Source organism: Dipodomys merriami, unplaced genomic scaffold (genome assembly GCF_024711535.1).
Source record: "Dipodomys merriami isolate MVZ:Mamm:240054 unplaced genomic scaffold, mDipMer1.0.p SCAF_12, whole genome shotgun sequence".
Classification (NCBI taxonomy): domain Eukaryota; kingdom Metazoa; phylum Chordata; class Mammalia; order Rodentia; family Heteromyidae; genus Dipodomys; species Dipodomys merriami.
In genome coordinates this window covers 17847873-17866413 of record NW_027202493.1, presented here as the reverse complement: position 1 = coordinate 17866413, position 18541 = coordinate 17847873, and the positions used below count along the sequence as shown (strand labels likewise).

The window sequence follows — 18541 nt, the reverse complement described above, 5'->3', positions numbered from 1 at the left end:
GATTTTTCAACAGTAAGAAAAGCTAAGAAAGATCTCTTTGCCAAGATTAAGATTTAAAAAAAAATAAAAAGTACATCTAGAAATAAGATTTAATGAGTATACTTACTTGTTAAAATACATAAAAGAAAAAGATATTCTGTGTAAGAAATCACACCTAGAAGAAAAATAATACCAATTATAAACTACTATTCTATACCAATTATAAAATATTACTCTATCTTCATATATGTAATAGTAAAATATTCTGTTTGTTAGATGCTGTAATGAGTTTTAGCTTTAAAGCAGATGCTAAATAGTTTTAAATGAGACTACATAATTATAAAATCATTACAAAAGCAGCAATAATTTTAATTGTTCCACATACCACTACAGAATCAACATAAAGCACCAATTAATGTTCTCAAGTATATTGGCAAAGTAGAAAAATTGTAGTGCTTACTTAAGAGTTGTAACTTTTAAATTTGTTAATTGTTAAATCGAACATAAAAAGATCAGAAATGGTTAATACTGTAAGATCTTAATTGCTTTTTAGTAACAAAACATTTACACATTCCATTTTCAATATGTGATTTTTGTATTGCATTAAAAATAAAGCTTTTGGAAGTGATGCTGTGGCTCAAGTGGTAGAGCACTAGCCTTGAGCTGAAGAGCTGAGGGATAGCACCCAGGCCCAGAAATCAAGCCTCACAACAGACAATAAGTAGATAAGTAAATAAGTAAGTAAATAAAAAATAAATAAATAGAACTTTAGTGGGACACCGGTGGCTCACAACTATAATCCTAGCTACTCAGGAGACTGAGATCTGAGGATCCTGGTTCTAAGCCAGACCAGGTAGGAAAGCCTATGAGATTCTTATCTCTAATAAACCATCAAAAAGACCAGAAGTGTAACTATGATCCAAGTGGTAAAGTGCAAGCCTTTAGTAAAAAAGCTCACGAACAACGCTTAGACCCTGAATTCAAGCCCCATGACTGGTAGAAAAACAACAATAACAAAAATAAAGAAAACAACTTTATAGTTACAAATTTTTTTACTGTCAAAATATATATCTTGTTTCTTTTTCTTTTGGACCATAGTACTTCAAACAAAAATTAATGGCTTAATACCACCTAGGTAGAGAAATTTAAAATCAGGAATAAGACTACAATATTTGTGTATAGAATAGTTTTTATGTTCAGTAAAAGAGTATGAAAGAACCTTCAATAATCAAATGTGGACTCTATATCTGTATTTTATGTGATATTCTTTGAGGCTACCATCTTTGTCACAGAACAAAGAGAAGAGTCACTGTCAGGCAGTTTGAAATACCCAGGAGGCTTTGTTTATACTATTCTAGTGTGACCTATAGACAGATAGTTCTGGTTGACTGCTATGGATGTTATGGGAGAAAGGTTCTGAAATGGTCAATGTATATAAAGATACAATACTCAGAGTTCAAAGAGATCCCTCAAAAAAAAAAAAAAGAAAGAATAAATGCAAGAGGAAAAAGGGGATTGGGTAAAAGACTTGCTAACTTACTTGGAACAGTACAAAAGAGTTACAAGTTGGCATAAAGAACTCCAAGAACTACTGCACAACTTTCATTTGATAGTTAATTCAAGATTTCCCTCATAGAGGAATATGTAACAATGAAAGTCCTGCTGATAACTATGCAGGCACTTTGCTTAGGGTTACTGAGGTGGCTTAATTCATAGAAAGGAAGAACAAACAGTTAATGTAATTTAATAAAAATGGTTAAGGAAAATGAAAAATATTGCTGAAAATGGATTGTTGATTTGTATCATTTTCAGAGATAAAAAATGGAAGATAACCCTTCAATTTATTTAGAATACCCAATATCAAATAATAAAAACAAATGCTAAGCATAGAGTACAATCATAAGAACAGCAAAAAAATTTTTTTAAAAAGATATCAACTAAAATCTAGCACTTGGGAAGCTGAAACAGGAGGACTGCAAATTCAAGAAAGTCTGGGCTATATTTTTTTTGAAAAATTCAATGAAAAATAGTAAAGGATATGCCTCCTTAAAAGCACTGCATTTTGATATTTCTGTATCATTATCACCATTCATATCTAGCATTAAAGTTCACTATGTAATACCCATTTTCATAAATGTTGCATGTCAGTTTTTAACTATGACTTTTCTTACTAGTACTTTAAGCTCATAAATTTTATTTTAAAATTAATCTACAACAACTTTAAAGCTTTAGTTTTAATTTTCCCTGCCACCTAATTTTTATTAACTGTTTTTTTTTTGGGGGGGGTCCAGTTCTGGGGCCTGAACTCTGGGCCTGGGCGCTGTCCCTTAGCTCTTCAGCTCAAGGCTAGTGCTCTACCACTTGAGCCACAGCACCACTTCCGGCTTTTTTCTTTTTGCTTATGTGGTGCTCAGGAATCGAACCCAGGGCCTCTGGCATGCAAGGCAAGCGCTCTACCACTGAGCCACCTTCCCAGCCCTATTAATTGTTTTTAAATCAAGTATTTCCATGTTATTCTACCTCACTTAACCTAAGTTTGAAAATGTTCTGGGATCATGATTTGAAAATCTTGACATTATGTATCAATATGATATAGATACAAATTATTCTACAGAATAGCCACTGGCCAAGTGTAGTTATTTAAATTTAAATTAATTGATATAAAAAATGCAGTTCTTGAGTTACACTAGCCATCTCTGAAGTGCCCACTACCACAATAAAGCTAGTGGTTAGCAATGAGGCAACAGAGAAACTTAACATTTCCATCCCTGCAGACAGGGAATGTTAAGTGCATTCTTTTCCATGGAAAAATGCAAATGCATGTAAAACATGGGGATCAGCCTAAACTCAGGGCTTCTAGATTCAACTTCTTCTTTGACTGAAAAGAACATTCTTCTCCCATGTATTCATTGTTCTAGGATGATATTTAATCCAATTTGTATTTTCCCATGACATGCATTAAGGAAAGTTTTTGAAATTTATCATACTTATCTATTTCTTTAGAGTTTCAAATATTCCTGATTCTTCCATCTCACTCTAAAATCACAATAGTGGTAGAGATTGAATTCAAGGCTTTATACACACTTGCTAGGCAAGTACAGTACCAATTAAGTACTTTTGCTTTTAGTTTATTTTTACCCAGGCTGGCCTCAAATCATAATCCTTCTGATTACTGCCTCCTGGGTGATATTCTAGGTGTGAGCCACCACACCTGGCCTCTGAATGATAATCATTAAGACAGATTCCAGAAAAATATTTCTAAAAGACTTTTCTGTTCTGAGAAGAGGTTTTCTAGTCCAGAATGGCCTGAAATTCATGGTTCTTCTGCCTCAGTCTCATGAGTAATTGAGATTATAGGCATATTCCACCATGTCTAACTCTTTATGAGTGTTTAAAGGGTCTATATTCCTTAAAGACTCAAAGCTCTAGTTAGAAAATGTAAAAAAGATAAGGGATCTCTTTTCTTTCAGATTCCATTTGAACCAGTTGGAAGCAATGTGAATTTGTAATTCTATTTACTCAGTTTAGAAATTATAGCTGTGCCTTTAAGTATTTGTTTCATGCTAGAGTAATTATAATATTTTCAAACCAGTACTTGAGATATATAAAAAAGGAAAATATGACTGTTTATATAATTTCTTCATTATTTAAATTTTACATATTGCTATATTTGAAAATATAAGCAAGTACATTTCTAAGAAATTTTACTTTTTAAGAATGAAGATTTTTTTGTATAAATATGTACAGAAAATATATTGTGAAAGAAAACTAAAAGCCTATAATTTGATTGCAAGTGAATGTACGAATTAATAAACTTAGATACATGGATTAACAGTACCAGAGTTAAGCTGAAATAGGTGGACTTTGCAGTTGTTGTCTATAGAATGTGTTCAAATTTGGCTACTAAACTACAGTCAGTATTTCTTCATATTGACTAAATTTAAGACTGTCTATACTTTCGTAGAAGCAAAAGAAAGAAAAAGAAATAGTTGAAGACCGAGTATTTTGGAAAAATGATTTTTATGGGTATATATAATCTATGCTTTTTAATACAGTTGAAAATGTTTTTAAAAAGTTTATAGTCCGTTTTTTAAAAAATCTTTCTTGCTGTTGTTTTTAATGTACTTATCATGTACTATGTGATTTTTTTTGTTTCTTTTTGTATGTTCTTCCCCCAGGTATAACTCCTGTTTTCACTGTATTTGATTCCATTGCCCTGCATCCTGTATATACATTTTTTCTAATTTGGTGGTGGTGGAGGGTAACAAAATGCTAAAATAAAGATATAGAATGACCCATTGTAACAACGAGATGTACAAGACACTATGTTGAAAACAAACTTTACAACTAAGGGATAGTAGGGGAAAAACAAAGGAGGGAGTAAAAATGCTCAATAGGAAATGGACTCATTACCTTGTTCATGTAACTGTAACCCCTCTGTATAGTATCTTTAGAAACACTACATTAAAAAAATGAAATATTGGGCTGGGAAGGTGGCTCAGTGGTAGAGTGCTTGCCTTGAATGCATGAGGCCCTAGGTTCGATTCCTGAGCTCCATATAAATGGCAAAAGCCAGAAGTGGCTCTGTGGCTAAAGTGGTAGAGTGCCAGCCTCGAGCTGAAGAGCTCAGGGACGTCACCCAGGGCCAGAGATCAAGATCCACAACTGACAAAAAAAAAAAAAGAAAAAAAGAAAAAGAAAGAAAAAAAAGAAATATATATACACATATACATACGCACACACACATACAAGTAACATAAAACCGGAGTTGGAGGCCTGACTCAGTACAGCACTAGCCAATGAACAAAAGCATCAGGTACCAAGTTGAAGTGCCAGTCACATTGCTACCTGGAAATGCTCATAACTCCTCTCACAACCATTTTTTATTCTAGTTTATTTTCTCTGTGCATACATACATAAAATATAATTACATTAGATATGGAAAGAACATGAGTATATGAATAAAATGCATAGGTACTCATGTTAGCTTACCTCTTTCTCTAAGATTTCGGAATAGTTTTGATGACCCCTTCCAAACTGGTGGTGTTTCTGAAAGCATTTGATTCAATTCCTGTAACAGGAAGCATCATAATACCAATCAGTAGGCAGTCATTTTTTAACATTAATTATAAAAATTAAATGTCCACCCCAGAAAAAATTATTCATTTCAAGGACCTACAATGTATATTACCTGTCCTATTCTCTGGCTGTGGCTCATGCAACCACAATACCCAATATCAGTCCACAATGAAAATACAATATATGAGAAATACGCAACATTAAGTTTGATTAGACCTAAGATATCAGATAACTTTAATAACTGGAAAGAATAAGACAACCAAATTAAGACAAAATATGAATTTTATATTCTGGAGCCAGTTACAAAGGGATAGTTTTAGAAAAGCTATATGGATTTTTAAAATCAAGGTCAGAGGTGATCATCTGGCTCCACACTCTTCTTTGTTGCACTGTAAGATTGGGGGGGGGGTCAGTAAAAAAATAATTTTTTTAAAGGAATATGATAGGTCTGGGAAGGTGGCTCAGTGGTAGAGTGCTTGCCTTGCATCCATGAGGCCCTGGGTTCGATTCCTCAGCACCACATAAGCAGAAAAAGCGAGGAGTAGCACTGTGGCTTAAGTGGTAGAGTGCTAGCCTTGAGCTGAAGAGCTGAGGGACAGCGCCCAGGCCCAGAGTTCAGACCCCACAACAACAAAAGGAATATGATAAAAGGACATATAGAGAATTTTAATGGTGATTCAAAGAATTTTGACATCTGATAAAGTTGGAGAACAGTAATCTACTGAATTGTAGTTACCAGTTTAAATTTGTCTCCTAATCTTAAAATTTCATCTTTAAAAATCAAAGTATCACTGATGCAGGGAAATTTTTGGAAAAATTAAGCATTTGAATCATTACTCATACTCACATATTAATATTATAATATTAATGTCTTAAGTTCATTTTGCATTTTTAAAAATTTATTGTAGCTCAGAGCTAAAACTGGGCTACTTAATTATGAAGAAATTTGTTTAAGAGATTTTGAAAAACAACTTAAAATATTTTGAAATTTAAAACTTATCCTCATTAGTGCAATTAAAAATCCAAATGGAGAGACCATGTTTATTTGTTAATCTGATGCTTCTGTTTTGTAGCTCCCAAAAATCTGGTGTCATCTGAGAGCTTGTAGAAATTTAGAATGTCAGTCCCAATTCCAGAACTCATGAACAAAATCTGCATGTCTTGTAAGATCTACAGGTGATTTTTGCACACATCCAAATTTGAGAATACTTCTAATGCCTCCTAAAGCAGTAGTAACTAAAAATCTTTGTGCATTCATATACTACCTTTTCTTAATTGCAATGATGATCTATTCAGAAAAAGTAAGAAAATATCTGGAAGGCCAAAGGCAAGAACAATGTTTTTTAGGTGATTTGTGAACTTCTTGAAGCCCACATGTGGATTCATATAATCATTTCCTTGATGGTGTTATATGTTCATTTCAGGTAAGAGATGTCAAAAGGTGATAGCAAGTGTCTATTTTGATAGCAATGGCATGGAAATTAAGTTTTCAGGTGATAGTAATGACTAGCTGGGAAAATTGCTGTTGAGACAAAAGAAACTCAAATATGTTTGTTAGAGTGAGAGGTGTTAAGAAAAATCATTGAGTATACTTTATATAGTTTAATTTATAGTGCATGTATATATCTTTCTCCATTTGAACCCTCCATGTCTTCTAATATCTATTCTACCTTAAATTTTTAGTTTCAGATTGAAAAGCCACAGCTACCTTTTATTGAAGACTTTCTGTGATTAGCAATAGACTCATACAATAGCTTATTTAATTTTTAAAAAAGACAATCCTTAATACGTATATTTTACTGATAAGCAACTAAGCCAAATTAGATAGACAATTAGTAAATGACAAAGATCTGTGTTTAGTCTAAGCAATTATTTTAGTTTATAATCCCTGTTTCCTGGATAGAACTTAGGTTGACATTGTGACGTTTTCTTTTCTGCTAACACTAATAACTTTTAAAATTTATTAAAATCTTTGTATTTTTCAGTCACACAGGAATCTTACTCTTATTATCTATCTTGGACTCAAATACAGTAATGCACTATAAAAAGAATGTCATTGGTCCCTGTCCAGGGTTCCTGAGAGGGAAACTACACTTGCATTTATTATCCCAAGGAAGTTACTAGGAAGAACACTGAACAGCTCTACTTCTTAAGAGAGAAGAGGGATACTTAGGTTTATATTATACTCATAAATCCAGCTTAATGGAGCTTCTGTTTTAAGCACTTGTGCTGGGAAGATGACACACCCTGATTCTGTGTAGTGAGGACACAGAGCTTCTGTGTCTAAATTTGTATCCTTTATAATAAAACTGTAAATATAACATTTTCCTGAGTTCTACAAGTCATTCTAATAAATTACGAAACCTGATGGGAGACCACTGAATATGTGCTAAGCATTGAAAGTAGGGGAACTTGTTGGGCCCTATTCTTTCATATTAGTGGAGTTTACCCTAACTCTGGGTGATTGCTGGCAGGATTACACTGCAGAATTGCAAGGAGGTACCAAATAAACTGAACTTAATTTAATTTCTTAAAGTTATACATACTATTGGAAGGATGTATACAGAAAAAGAAAAGAAAACGGATAAACAATCCAAAGACAAACCAAACTTCAGCTTTACTTAGCCTTCTTTCATTTTAATTCGCTAGTTAGAAAACTGCAAATATTAAATCATTCTAGGTACTGTTTTATAATATCCCCTTTGTACTTCATATCTCATGGGTACATTTTCCTATGAAATACTCTTCACTTTTGTTTTTATCACTAACACAGTAGTTAACATAAAATTCTGAAATGCTTTTATCCTGCCCATGTAATTGTAGCCCCTCTGTACAGTATGTTCTCAAATAAAATAAAATACAATTAAAAAAAAATTCTGAAATGCTTATATATATATATATATATTTTTTTTTTTTTTTTGGTCCAGTTGTGGGGCCTGAACTCTGGGCCTGGGCGCTGTCCCTCAGCTCTTCAGCTCAAGGCTAGCACTCTACCACTTGAGCCACAGCGCCACTTCCGGCTTTTTTCTTATGTGGTGCTGAGGAATCGAACCCAGGGCCTCAGGCATGCAAGGCAAGCGCTCTACCACTGAGCCACCTTCCCAGCCCCGAAATCAAATGAATTTTTTTTTTTTTTGTCGGTTGTGGGGCTTCAACTCTGGGCCTGGCGCTGTCCCTCAGCTCTTCAGCTCAAGGCAAACGCTCTACCACTTGAGCTACAGCGCCACTTCCTGAAATGCTTATATTTTTAATATAAAATATTTTAGTACAACAATTTATTTTGAAAGATAATTTATCTGAAAGCAAAAAACAAGAAAAAATTTAAATACAGATAATCTACTTTCAAAGCAATGACATAACTCATTATGTAGCCTCTCAATAACTACTGTGGGAGAATCAGAGTGAAAAAAGCAAGTACTTCTCCATGTTATGAGAAAGACAGATCTGACATACATCCTTGGAAACATCTTTTCATTATTATAAAAATTGCCAATCTACTTTTCCTGCAACTTACTGTTTGCTCAACCTTTTAGCCAGAACATATTTATCCATTTCAACTATTACTATGTTTGTCCTTGGTATGCATATTTTATAATTATATTATCTATTTCCTTAATGAATGACATTTATATTGTTTCTATTTATATTGTTTCTATTTATATTGTTTCTATTTATATTGTTACTATTTTTTTTGCTAGTTTAACTAAAGCTTTAAGAAACATGAATAGAATTGCTGGTGCAAAATATGCTGATATTTCTCTAGAAAACATACATACCTGGAAGTAGGATTTCCAATATATATATTTAATTTTATTAACCATGACTAACTTCCCTTCTAAATATGCTAATTTATGTTCTTACTAGTTCCTTGCTAATTACTGACATTATCAGACTTCTTGATGGTGCCAAATAACATATCAAATAATCTAACATCATTGGTTTAATTTGCATGTCCCTAGGTACCAATGAAGTTGAACTTTTCTTTATAGGTATTTATTGGCTATTCTACCAATACTTGCTTCTCCATTTATTTCTTATTGAGCTAATTATCTTTTTATTTGGATTACATGAGTTCTATGTGACAACTGATACTTGTTTTGTTTTTTGGGTTTTTTTGGTGCTGGTCTTCATGCTTGAACTTAAGGTCAGTTGCTGTTCTTGAGCTTTTATGCAAGGTTAGTGCTTTACCATTTGATCCAGAGCTCCATTTCCAGCTTTTTTTGGGTGCTTAATTGGACTTTCCTGTCCAGGCAGGCTTCAAACTGTGATCCTCATAGCTCAGTATTCAGCCCCCTGAGTAGGTAGGATTATAGGTGTGATACCCAGCAACTGACTCAAGATATTCTTTTTATTTTTTAGCCAAGTTGCAAATATATCCTCTCACACATTGTAGACCTTTTAACACTGTTGATAGTTTTTGAGTGCCAATGTTTAAAATATTTGATTTAACAGAATTTGTCAGTAATTTGTATCATGTATATGAGTTCAAGTGTGCATATGTATATGTACACATACATATTTGAAAAGCTTTAACTTACCTGCTTAGAAAGAGACTTCCATGTTTTGGCAACTACAATAAATATAAAATAATTAGATAATAAATAATGCATATGAAATGTATCTATATTCAGTAATAAGCCACTATAACTCAAAATCAAGGATTTATGTCCAAAAGGCGGAGGTTTTTTTAACCTTAAGATTTAAATCCAAAACATAATGATTTTATATTATCTATTTACTTCATAGACCATAAACATTTTCCTTTTTATTTTTTTTGGTCGGTTCTGGACGCTGTCCCTCAGCTCCTCAGCTCAAGGCCAGGGCTCTACCACTTGAGCTACAACACCACTTCTGGTTTTCCAGTGGTTTACTGGAGATAAGAGTCTCACGGACTTTCCTGCCCAGGCTGGCTTTGAACTGTGATTCTCAGATCTCAGCCTCCTGAGTAACTAGGATTACAGGCATGAGCCATGGGCAATGGACCCAATTATCTTTTTTGGTGTTGTTATTGTTGTACTGGAGTTTTGCATGTGTTAGCAGGCATGCTAACACTTGTAAGATGCCTCCAATTCATTTTGCCTTAGGTTTATTTTTCAGAGTTTTTTTTGCCTGGAGCCAGCTGCAGACCATCTACCGCCTACCTATGCCTTCAGTGTAGCTGGCATTATAGACACCATTGTTGAGATGAGGTCTTGCTAAATTTGTGTCAGGCTGGCCTTGAATCTTGATACTCTTGATCTTTACATATTGAACACCTAGATTACAGGTGTGAGCTACCACTTAGTCCATAATCATATTATGTTATGGCTTTCTGGATTTATAATATTTTTTTCAAATTAAACATCTTCAAGGATTAAAAGTACAAATTCTGATGTTTATAAAATATTAATCCTTTAGGATATATTAATATCCCTGAAAATAATTCATAGCTGAGGTCTGTCTAGAATGAAGAAAGATAAAACCAAGAATGAAGAAGAATAAGAGGAAAAGAGATAACAGGGAGAGCTGGCAAAGTGAAAGGGAAATTTCCATCCTATTTATCATCCATTTCTCCTACAACTGTTGTAGATGTGTCTTGAGTGTTGTAATTGAATATACTATATGGGACCAATTTCTTTATCTGATCTTTCTGTTCCTCAAAGATCTTATATGCCACAAATCACACTATGTTAGGGAAAATTTGTATTCAGTATTGCTGTTTCTTTTGCTCAGATTTAAACATTGCAAATTCCTAATGCCTAAGAATTATCTCCAGGCTTATATATCCTATAACATAACTGTATTAGGAAAACTGGCAAAAATTATTTCAGCTACACTAAAATAATAATAATTATTTCTAGATGTCTACTTCTTCATAATTAACAATATCTCAATGATGGCTATTTAAATATAATTAACAAGGTATCAAATTTCAAAATTCTAAGAAAAGACACCTCTCTCTCTTGTTGTTGGTTGGTGGGGCTTGAACTCAGGGCCTGGGCACTGTCCCTAAGCTCTTTTTGCTCAAGGCTAGTTAATCTATCCCTTTGAGCCACTGTTCCATTTCTGGTGGATAGCTGGAGATGAGAGTCTCAAGGATTTTTCTGTCCAGGCTGGCTCTGAACAGCAATTCTCAGATTTCAGCTTCCTGAGTAGCTATGATTACAGGCATGAGTTACTAACACCCAGTTGACATCTCTCATTTTTTTCTTTTTGTCAGTCCTGGGCTTTAACTCACGGTTTGGGCTCTGTCCCTGAGCCTCTTTATACTCAAGGCTAGCACTCTACCACTTGAGCCACAGTGTCACTTCCAGCTTTTTCTGAGTTTATTGGAGATAAGAGTCTCAAACGCTTTCCTGCCTGGGTTGGCTTTGAACCAGGATCTCAGCCTCCTAGTAGATAGGATTGCAGGTATGAGCCTTAAGATAATATTGTAACTTACTTTAAGATAAACTTACTTTAAAATAATTTTCCAAAAGTTTGGTAAACAGATTTTCACAAAACTATGTATGTCATAACAACATCTTATTCCATCAGTATGTCATAACAATATCTTAGATTTACTCCGATAGTTTGTACAAACATATAATCAAGTGACTAAATTCACAGCTCTGTAAGTTAGAATATAGCATGTAACCCCATGATACTGCATACATTCATTTCACAGTGACACTTTCAAAATAAACAGAACAGTTTGAATAATATGTTTGATTCTGTTGCACCTGAAATATAGTAGCAAGACTACAGAAAAGTAAATGACATAAAAGTATATGCTCATGCTCTTATGCAATGTTCACAAGTTATTTATCAGAGGAGGAAGTTAGACATACTCTTGACTTTGGTAGAGTTTATTGTAAATTATTCACAAAAGATATATTCATTCTGCCGGAACTGTACCATGTTCAATATTATTAGCTTTTTAAAATAAAGACTGGAGAGCCATTGAGGTTGTTCTTCAAAGAGTTTTCTGTTCCTAATTTCCTCATTTCACATGAAGTTACTATACATATAACTATCACAAGTGAGAAAGACTTTAATTCTATTAAAATATTTTATTTCTTAAACTATGTTTTATATGTTCATTGTATTTGTGACACTTTCAATATCTAAAATATTTTAAAATAACGTATTTTCAAAAATCTAAATTGAAAATTTCTTGTTGCTATGCAAAACTAATCAATTATTTTTGTTGTTTATTTTTTATTGTGAAAATACTGTACAAAGGGGTTACAATTACATGGGTAAGATAATGAGTACATTTCTTATCAAGCATTGGGTAGTGCAAGGAGGGAATTTACCTTTTAGATTTTACTTGAAAAGGAAAACAAGATAACTAGTTTTCAAAAACAAAATTAAAATCAATAGATGTATTTCTAATTATCATTTATTTGAGGTATAAATATTTCAGAAATCTTAAGGAAGTATTTATATACTACATCTTTTTTCTCATGAATGTCATCACAACATTATATCATAAATTTTTAGGTCATGGTTATGAATTAACATGAGGATGATGATGAAAACAGATATCAATACTCATGTACAGGTACTATATGAATCACCATTATTCAATTCTCCAAAATTCATTATGAATCTATTATTATTTCATAAATAAGTTAATCAACTTTATTAATAAAGTTGTAAAAGATCATTCAATAATATTTAAAATTCCACATTGTGCCAAAAGGGGCCATATTCTTTTTTTTTTTTTGTCAGTTGTGGGGCCTGAACTCTGGGCCTAGGCACTGTCCCTCAGTTCTTCAGCTCAAGACCATTGAGACACAGCGCCACTTCTGGCCACTTATGTGGTGCTGAGGAATGGAACCCAGGGCCTCATACAGGCAAGGCAAGCACTCTACCACTGAGCCACCTTCCCAGACCAGAGGCTATATTCTTATCAGGACCTTTGAATTATTATTGTAAAGAGCCCTATCTACTTCTTAGCCTTCTCAATCTCTCCTGCCCTACACATTTCCAAAACAGTGCAAGAACATACCAATACTTTTAAATTGTATGGTTTTGATCATATAGTTTCTACTCCTCTAGATACTACCTTTACAATCTTTGGTCAAAGTCTTCTTTTTAAAAATTATTATGGGTAAAGATCTTCACGATTAAACCTCTACTACAAATTTCACTACAGCTGCATTTCTTTTCTTTCTGGTAGTCAAATGTCTCCAAAGAGTCCTTAATATCCACTGTTTTCATGTCTTCACCTGCTTCTCAGCTCTGCAATCTGGTCTTTGCCTTAATCACTCCCCTGAAACAGCATTTTAAAAACCATCAATAGCCTTCATATTCCTAAACCTACTGGACATTTTTCTTTCCTCCTCTAACTTGACTACTCAGTGGCATCCTACTCTTTTGACCAATTTGGCCATTTTCTTTCAGCTCTATGATTCTTCATTCTTCAGACTTTTTCCTCTGTCCCTCAGGCCCATTCCCTTTGAGGCTCACCCTTTTCTAGCGCGCACGCGTGCGTGCATGCGTGCGTGTGTGTGTGTGTGTGTGTGTGTTTAACTTTTAAAGTAAAAATTTCTAAAGGACCAGTTCTTGTCAGCTAAGCTATACTGTAATATTCTAGCTCCCTAGACAGTGTTATTCATACACATTGCATTAATTACCTACCATGCACATCTGAAGAAGTCTGTACAGACTTCTCTCCTGCTCTCCAGTAGAAATAATCAAAAACAACAAAAATCAATTCATTAAAAGCTAGTCTGACACAGACACTGGTGGCTCACACCTGTAATCCTAGCCTCTCAGGAGTCTGTGATCTAAGGATTGCAGTTCAAAGCCTGTTCAGGCAGGAAAGTTCATGAGACTCTTACTTACAGTAAACTACTAGGAAAAAGCCAGAAGTGGTGCTGTGGTTCAAGTGATAGAGCACTAGCTTTGAGAAGCTCAAGGACAGCACCCAGGCCCTGAGTCCAAGTCCCAGAACCAGCATCAAACAGACAAACAAAAACTAGTTTGCAAAAGAGTTAATGTTTCTAATTACTGAGGATTCTCTGCCCTTTGGCAGTACCGAAGTTTGAATTCAAGACTTTGGCTTGTGAGGGACTGGAATCACACACCTAAGTGATCACTCAAACTATGATCCTTCTACCCTCTACCTCCCAAATTGCTAGGACCATAGGCATGCACTACCATGTATGGTTTGTTTTTCATTGTTTGGGCTGGCCTCAAATCATTTTTTTTTCCCATCTCTACCTCCAACATAGCTGGGATTATAGGCATGCACCACCACACACAGCTAATAGGTCTTATTTGAAATTAAGGTTTTCCAATGGAGGGGGTAACAATGTTCAAGAGAAAGTGGAAGTGTACTCATTACCTCACTCATGTAACTGTAACCCTCTGTATAGTATCTCTACAATAAAAAAAATTAAAAAAAAAAAAAAGAAATTAAGGTTTTCTGTATTCTTGTCTCAAAAGAAAAGAAAACATGACTTCAACTGTTCTAGTCTAATATTCGGTATACTGATTTTAGTGAGTTACCATGTAGTGAGCTGAAATGAGTTGAGATAGAGCAATCTACTTCATCTTGTCCATACACAATTCATCTCAAACATATCATTACAAATTGATAAAGTGATTATTGCCCTCAAACTCCATTCTTACTGCCACCAATCCAGGTAATTGGGCCAGAAACTCTTAGTACTACACTTTCATCACCATCTTTGGATGCTTTCAAGCCCAACTACCACTAAGTAAGTTGTGGTATAAGATCAAAGAAGAGTATTTGTCATCAGAAAAGGCTGTTGTGTAAATGTGTAAAGGATGTACTTGGTGGAGTGGGCACTTTTTTTTTTTTTTTGGTCTGTCGTGGGGCCTGAACTCTGGGCCTGGGCGCTGTCCCATAGCTCTTCAGTTCAAGGCTAGCACCCTACCACTTGAGCCACAGTGTCACTTCCAGCTTTTTTTTTTTTTTCTGCTTATGTGGTGTTGAGGAATCAAACCCAGGGCCTCATGCATGCAAGACAAGACCTCTACCACTGAGCCACCTTCCCAGCCCCATGGGCACGTTTTTAACATCCACAATAATGCACAACAACAACAAAAAAAAGGCTGTCAAAATTCTTCCCTTTTCTATCACTTGTATCAGTAAGGTTGAGTTTTCTTCACATCTTTCCTGGAAAACAACATATTCTAACATGTTCAATACAAAAGCACATATAAGAGTCCAGCTGCTTATTAAGGGAGGTCAGCATTAGTGTACATAATGCCAAAATGTTTGAGAATTACTGTCGTAAGGGAAAGTAAGAAACAACCTATCTAAAAGATAAGCTGCTATGTGGAACAGCTAGAACAAATGCAAGATAGAAATAAAATTCTTGACTAGTCCTCTTAATCATCCTGGTCAGATTGGATCAGTTAGAATTAATAGACAGGACATGCTCAGTGGCTTATGCCCATTATCCTAGCTACTTATGAGGCAGACATGGAAGATCAAGGTTTGAGGGCAGCACAGGCAAAAAAGTATCAATGGCTGGAATGTTAAGCCAGCTATGGGTATGAACAATGACTGGGTACAGTAGTTCACGCTTGCCATCCCCAGTGAGACAGAAACACACAGAAAGGAGGACTGCAACTCAACTTGGCCTGGGCATGAAGTAAGACCCGATCTTGAAAATAACCAAAAGAAAACAGGAGTTGGAGGCAGGATTCAAATAGTAGAGACCACCCTGCCTAGCAAGCATGAGGCGATGAGTTTAATTCTCACTACTGCTCTATCCTCCCAAAAAAGTGGGGGAATCAAGAAAGAAGTAATAGGCAGAATGAATCTTTTTTATTTATTTTGTGCCAATCCTGGGGCTTAAATTCAGATCCTGTGTACTGTCTCTGAGTGTTTTTGCTCAAGGCTCGCACTCTACCACTTGAGCTACAGCTCCACTTCAGATTTTTTGGTTTTTAATGGGAGATAAGAATCTCATGGACTTTTTTCTACCCAGGCTGGCTTTAAACTATGATCCTCAGAATTCAGTCTACTGAATAGCTAGGATTATAGGCATGAGCCACTGGCACCTGGCATGAATTGTGTGTGTGTGTATGTATGTATGTGTGTATGTATGTGTATGTGTGTTATATAATATTGAAAATAAGATGAGGTTGAAGTTTGGGAAAGGGGAATTTTCTGAAAAGAAGGCAGTAAGGGTTTGTAAGAAATACCTGGTAACACCATAGAACAGACTTTTGAAAAAAGTTACTTTGGTTAATTATTCTTTTTTTTTTTATTGTGATAATACTGTACCGAGGAGTTACAATTACATGAGCAAGGTAATGAGTACATTCCTTATTAAGCATTGTTATCTCCTTTGTTTCCCCTTACCATCCCTTTCCCATCCCCCCCCGACCTCTCTTCCCCCCTGACAACCACCCATTGCAACAATGAGATGTACAAGACGTTATGTTAATTATTCTAAAATATATTTCCTTTCCATACTTTTACAGAACACAGAACTGTTTTGTTTTTTGTTTTTCTTTTTTAAACTGCATTTTTACTGACATCTTACCTAGTTAATCTGACCAGAAACCCCTACTATTCATTATTATTCTGCTATTATCAGCTTTGAAGGCTTTTGAAAATAATTAATACAGGTACACAATTATTAAGGTAACTTTTAAAATTTACTCACATTTGGGCTCATCTGTGGTAACAGCCAAAATAAAATCATACGGAGTCATGAATAACTGCCCTTCACACTCTATAGAAGCAAATAAACGAAATCTTCTCTCCCTTGATGTAGCATACAGGTCCAAGTCTTCGATATCTGTTCTGCTAATGGCAACCTACAATTAAGAAAGGGGGAAAAAAAACTTGGACTGCGTAAACAACACCATCTTTTATAAGGAAAAAGCTTTATTTGTGCCAGTCATGGGGCTTGATCTCAGGTCCTGGATGCTGTCCCTGAGCTTTTGTGTTCAAGGCTAGTATTCTACAATCTGAGCCACAGGACCACTTTTGGGCTTTTGTGGTACTTTATTGGAGATAGGATTCTCACAAACTTTCCTGCCCTTGGCTCACTTCAATCCTTGATCCTCAGATCTCAGCTTCCTGAGTACCTAGGATTATAGACATGAGCCTCCTTATAGGATAAAAGTTTTTTTTATTATATTAAAAGTGATTTAATCAGGTATATGAAAAAGTGTTAAAACAGTCCATCTTTGGAGAACCATAATCATTTTTATAAATTTTTCATCTGAATAAAACAAATTAATGTTGAAAGATCCATTGATGTATGAACAGTTAGTTCATAAATGTTAGTTGTGATTTGCTTGGGGATGGCTATTTCTTTCAGTTGCAATAACATTAAATTACAGACTAGTGGTAAACTTTAGATGGAATACTGAAATGCATACTTAGGCACTGTGTACAGTTTTATTTACTTGATTTTAAATATATTCTAAAAGAACATGAACATTCTAAAAGGAGGAACTAAAACTCTGGTAGGCTGCTCATGACTATTTATTTGGAAACCATATGGAGGTCCTGTTTAGATTAGGGCCAAAATTACTAATTCAAAGTCAATATATAGTCAGTCACAAATGCTCATTCTGAAAATCTTGGCTTAAGTAAAGACTCATACAGTTTTCTTTCATTTCAAGACTTTAACTGGTAGACAAATAATTTCCCATTGCTACTTTTCTCTTGCACTAAATTTATTTAATAAAAGATTTTTCCTGGTTATAAAACTAATGCATAGACTTTGTAGGCAAACTAGAAGATGTTTTTAAAATTTATAAATATAATTCTGTATTGCTTGTGTTTTAAAAAAAGAAAAAAATCTGATCTTTTGAGCTCATATCAGGGACATTTTCCTGTATCAGTGTTACAATAGAAAAACATTTTTGGAAACTGTATGATATTCCATAGTCATTACAGAAAATATTCAAACTCATGGAAACTGAACATTGCTGAATGATTGTGGGTCACTGAAGAGATAACAATGGAAATTCAAAAGTTTCTGGAATTCAACATAAAATAAAAACATGCAATACTATCTCCTCTAGGACACAGCACAAAGCAAGACTCAGAGGAAAGTTTATGAGTGCCTACATCAACAAGTTAGAGAAATCTCAAAACAATATCCAAATGATGAACCTCAAATTCCTAAAAATACAGGAGCAAGCCAAACCCAAACTGGTAGATGGAAAAAAATAATAAAAATTAGAATGGAAACAAATTAGAGACTTTTTAAAAAAAACTTACGAAGAATCAACAAAATAAAAAATGTTTCTTGGATAAAATTAACAAAACCTTCAGTAAAACTAAGTGAAATCACCCAAATAAATGAAATTAAGAGATGAAAAATGGACTCTCACAACAGAAACAAGCAAAAATTCTGAATATTATAAGGGAATATTTTGCAAACCTTTATGCCAATAAATTGGAGAATCTGGCAGAAATGAATGGATTCCTAGAGAACACCAAAATACTTAAACTGAGCTAGACCCATAACAAGAAATGAGACTGAAATGGCAATAAAAGACCTCACAATCA

The 18541-nt window shown here is 34.4% G+C and overlaps 1 protein-coding gene across 3 annotated transcripts in view; it reads right to left on the bottom strand.

The window, feature by feature from the left end:
• Micu3 (mitochondrial calcium uptake family member 3) overlaps positions 1-18541 on the bottom strand; it is a 78641-nt gene that overhangs the window by 38678 nt on the left and 21422 nt on the right. For 2 of the 3 annotated variants that reach the window (XM_070016295.1, XM_070016296.1), the window contains exons 2-5: positions 16677-16830; positions 9597-9628; positions 4972-5050; positions 107-154 (exon numbers count right to left, since the gene is read on the bottom strand). In XM_070016295.1, the coding sequence (XP_069872396.1) occupies positions 107-154; positions 4972-5050; positions 9597-9628; positions 16677-16830 (313 nt within the window). The remainder of the gene's footprint in view (positions 1-106; positions 155-4971; positions 5051-9596; positions 9629-16676; positions 16831-18541) is intronic. The other variant, XM_070016297.1, reaches the window with a different exon arrangement.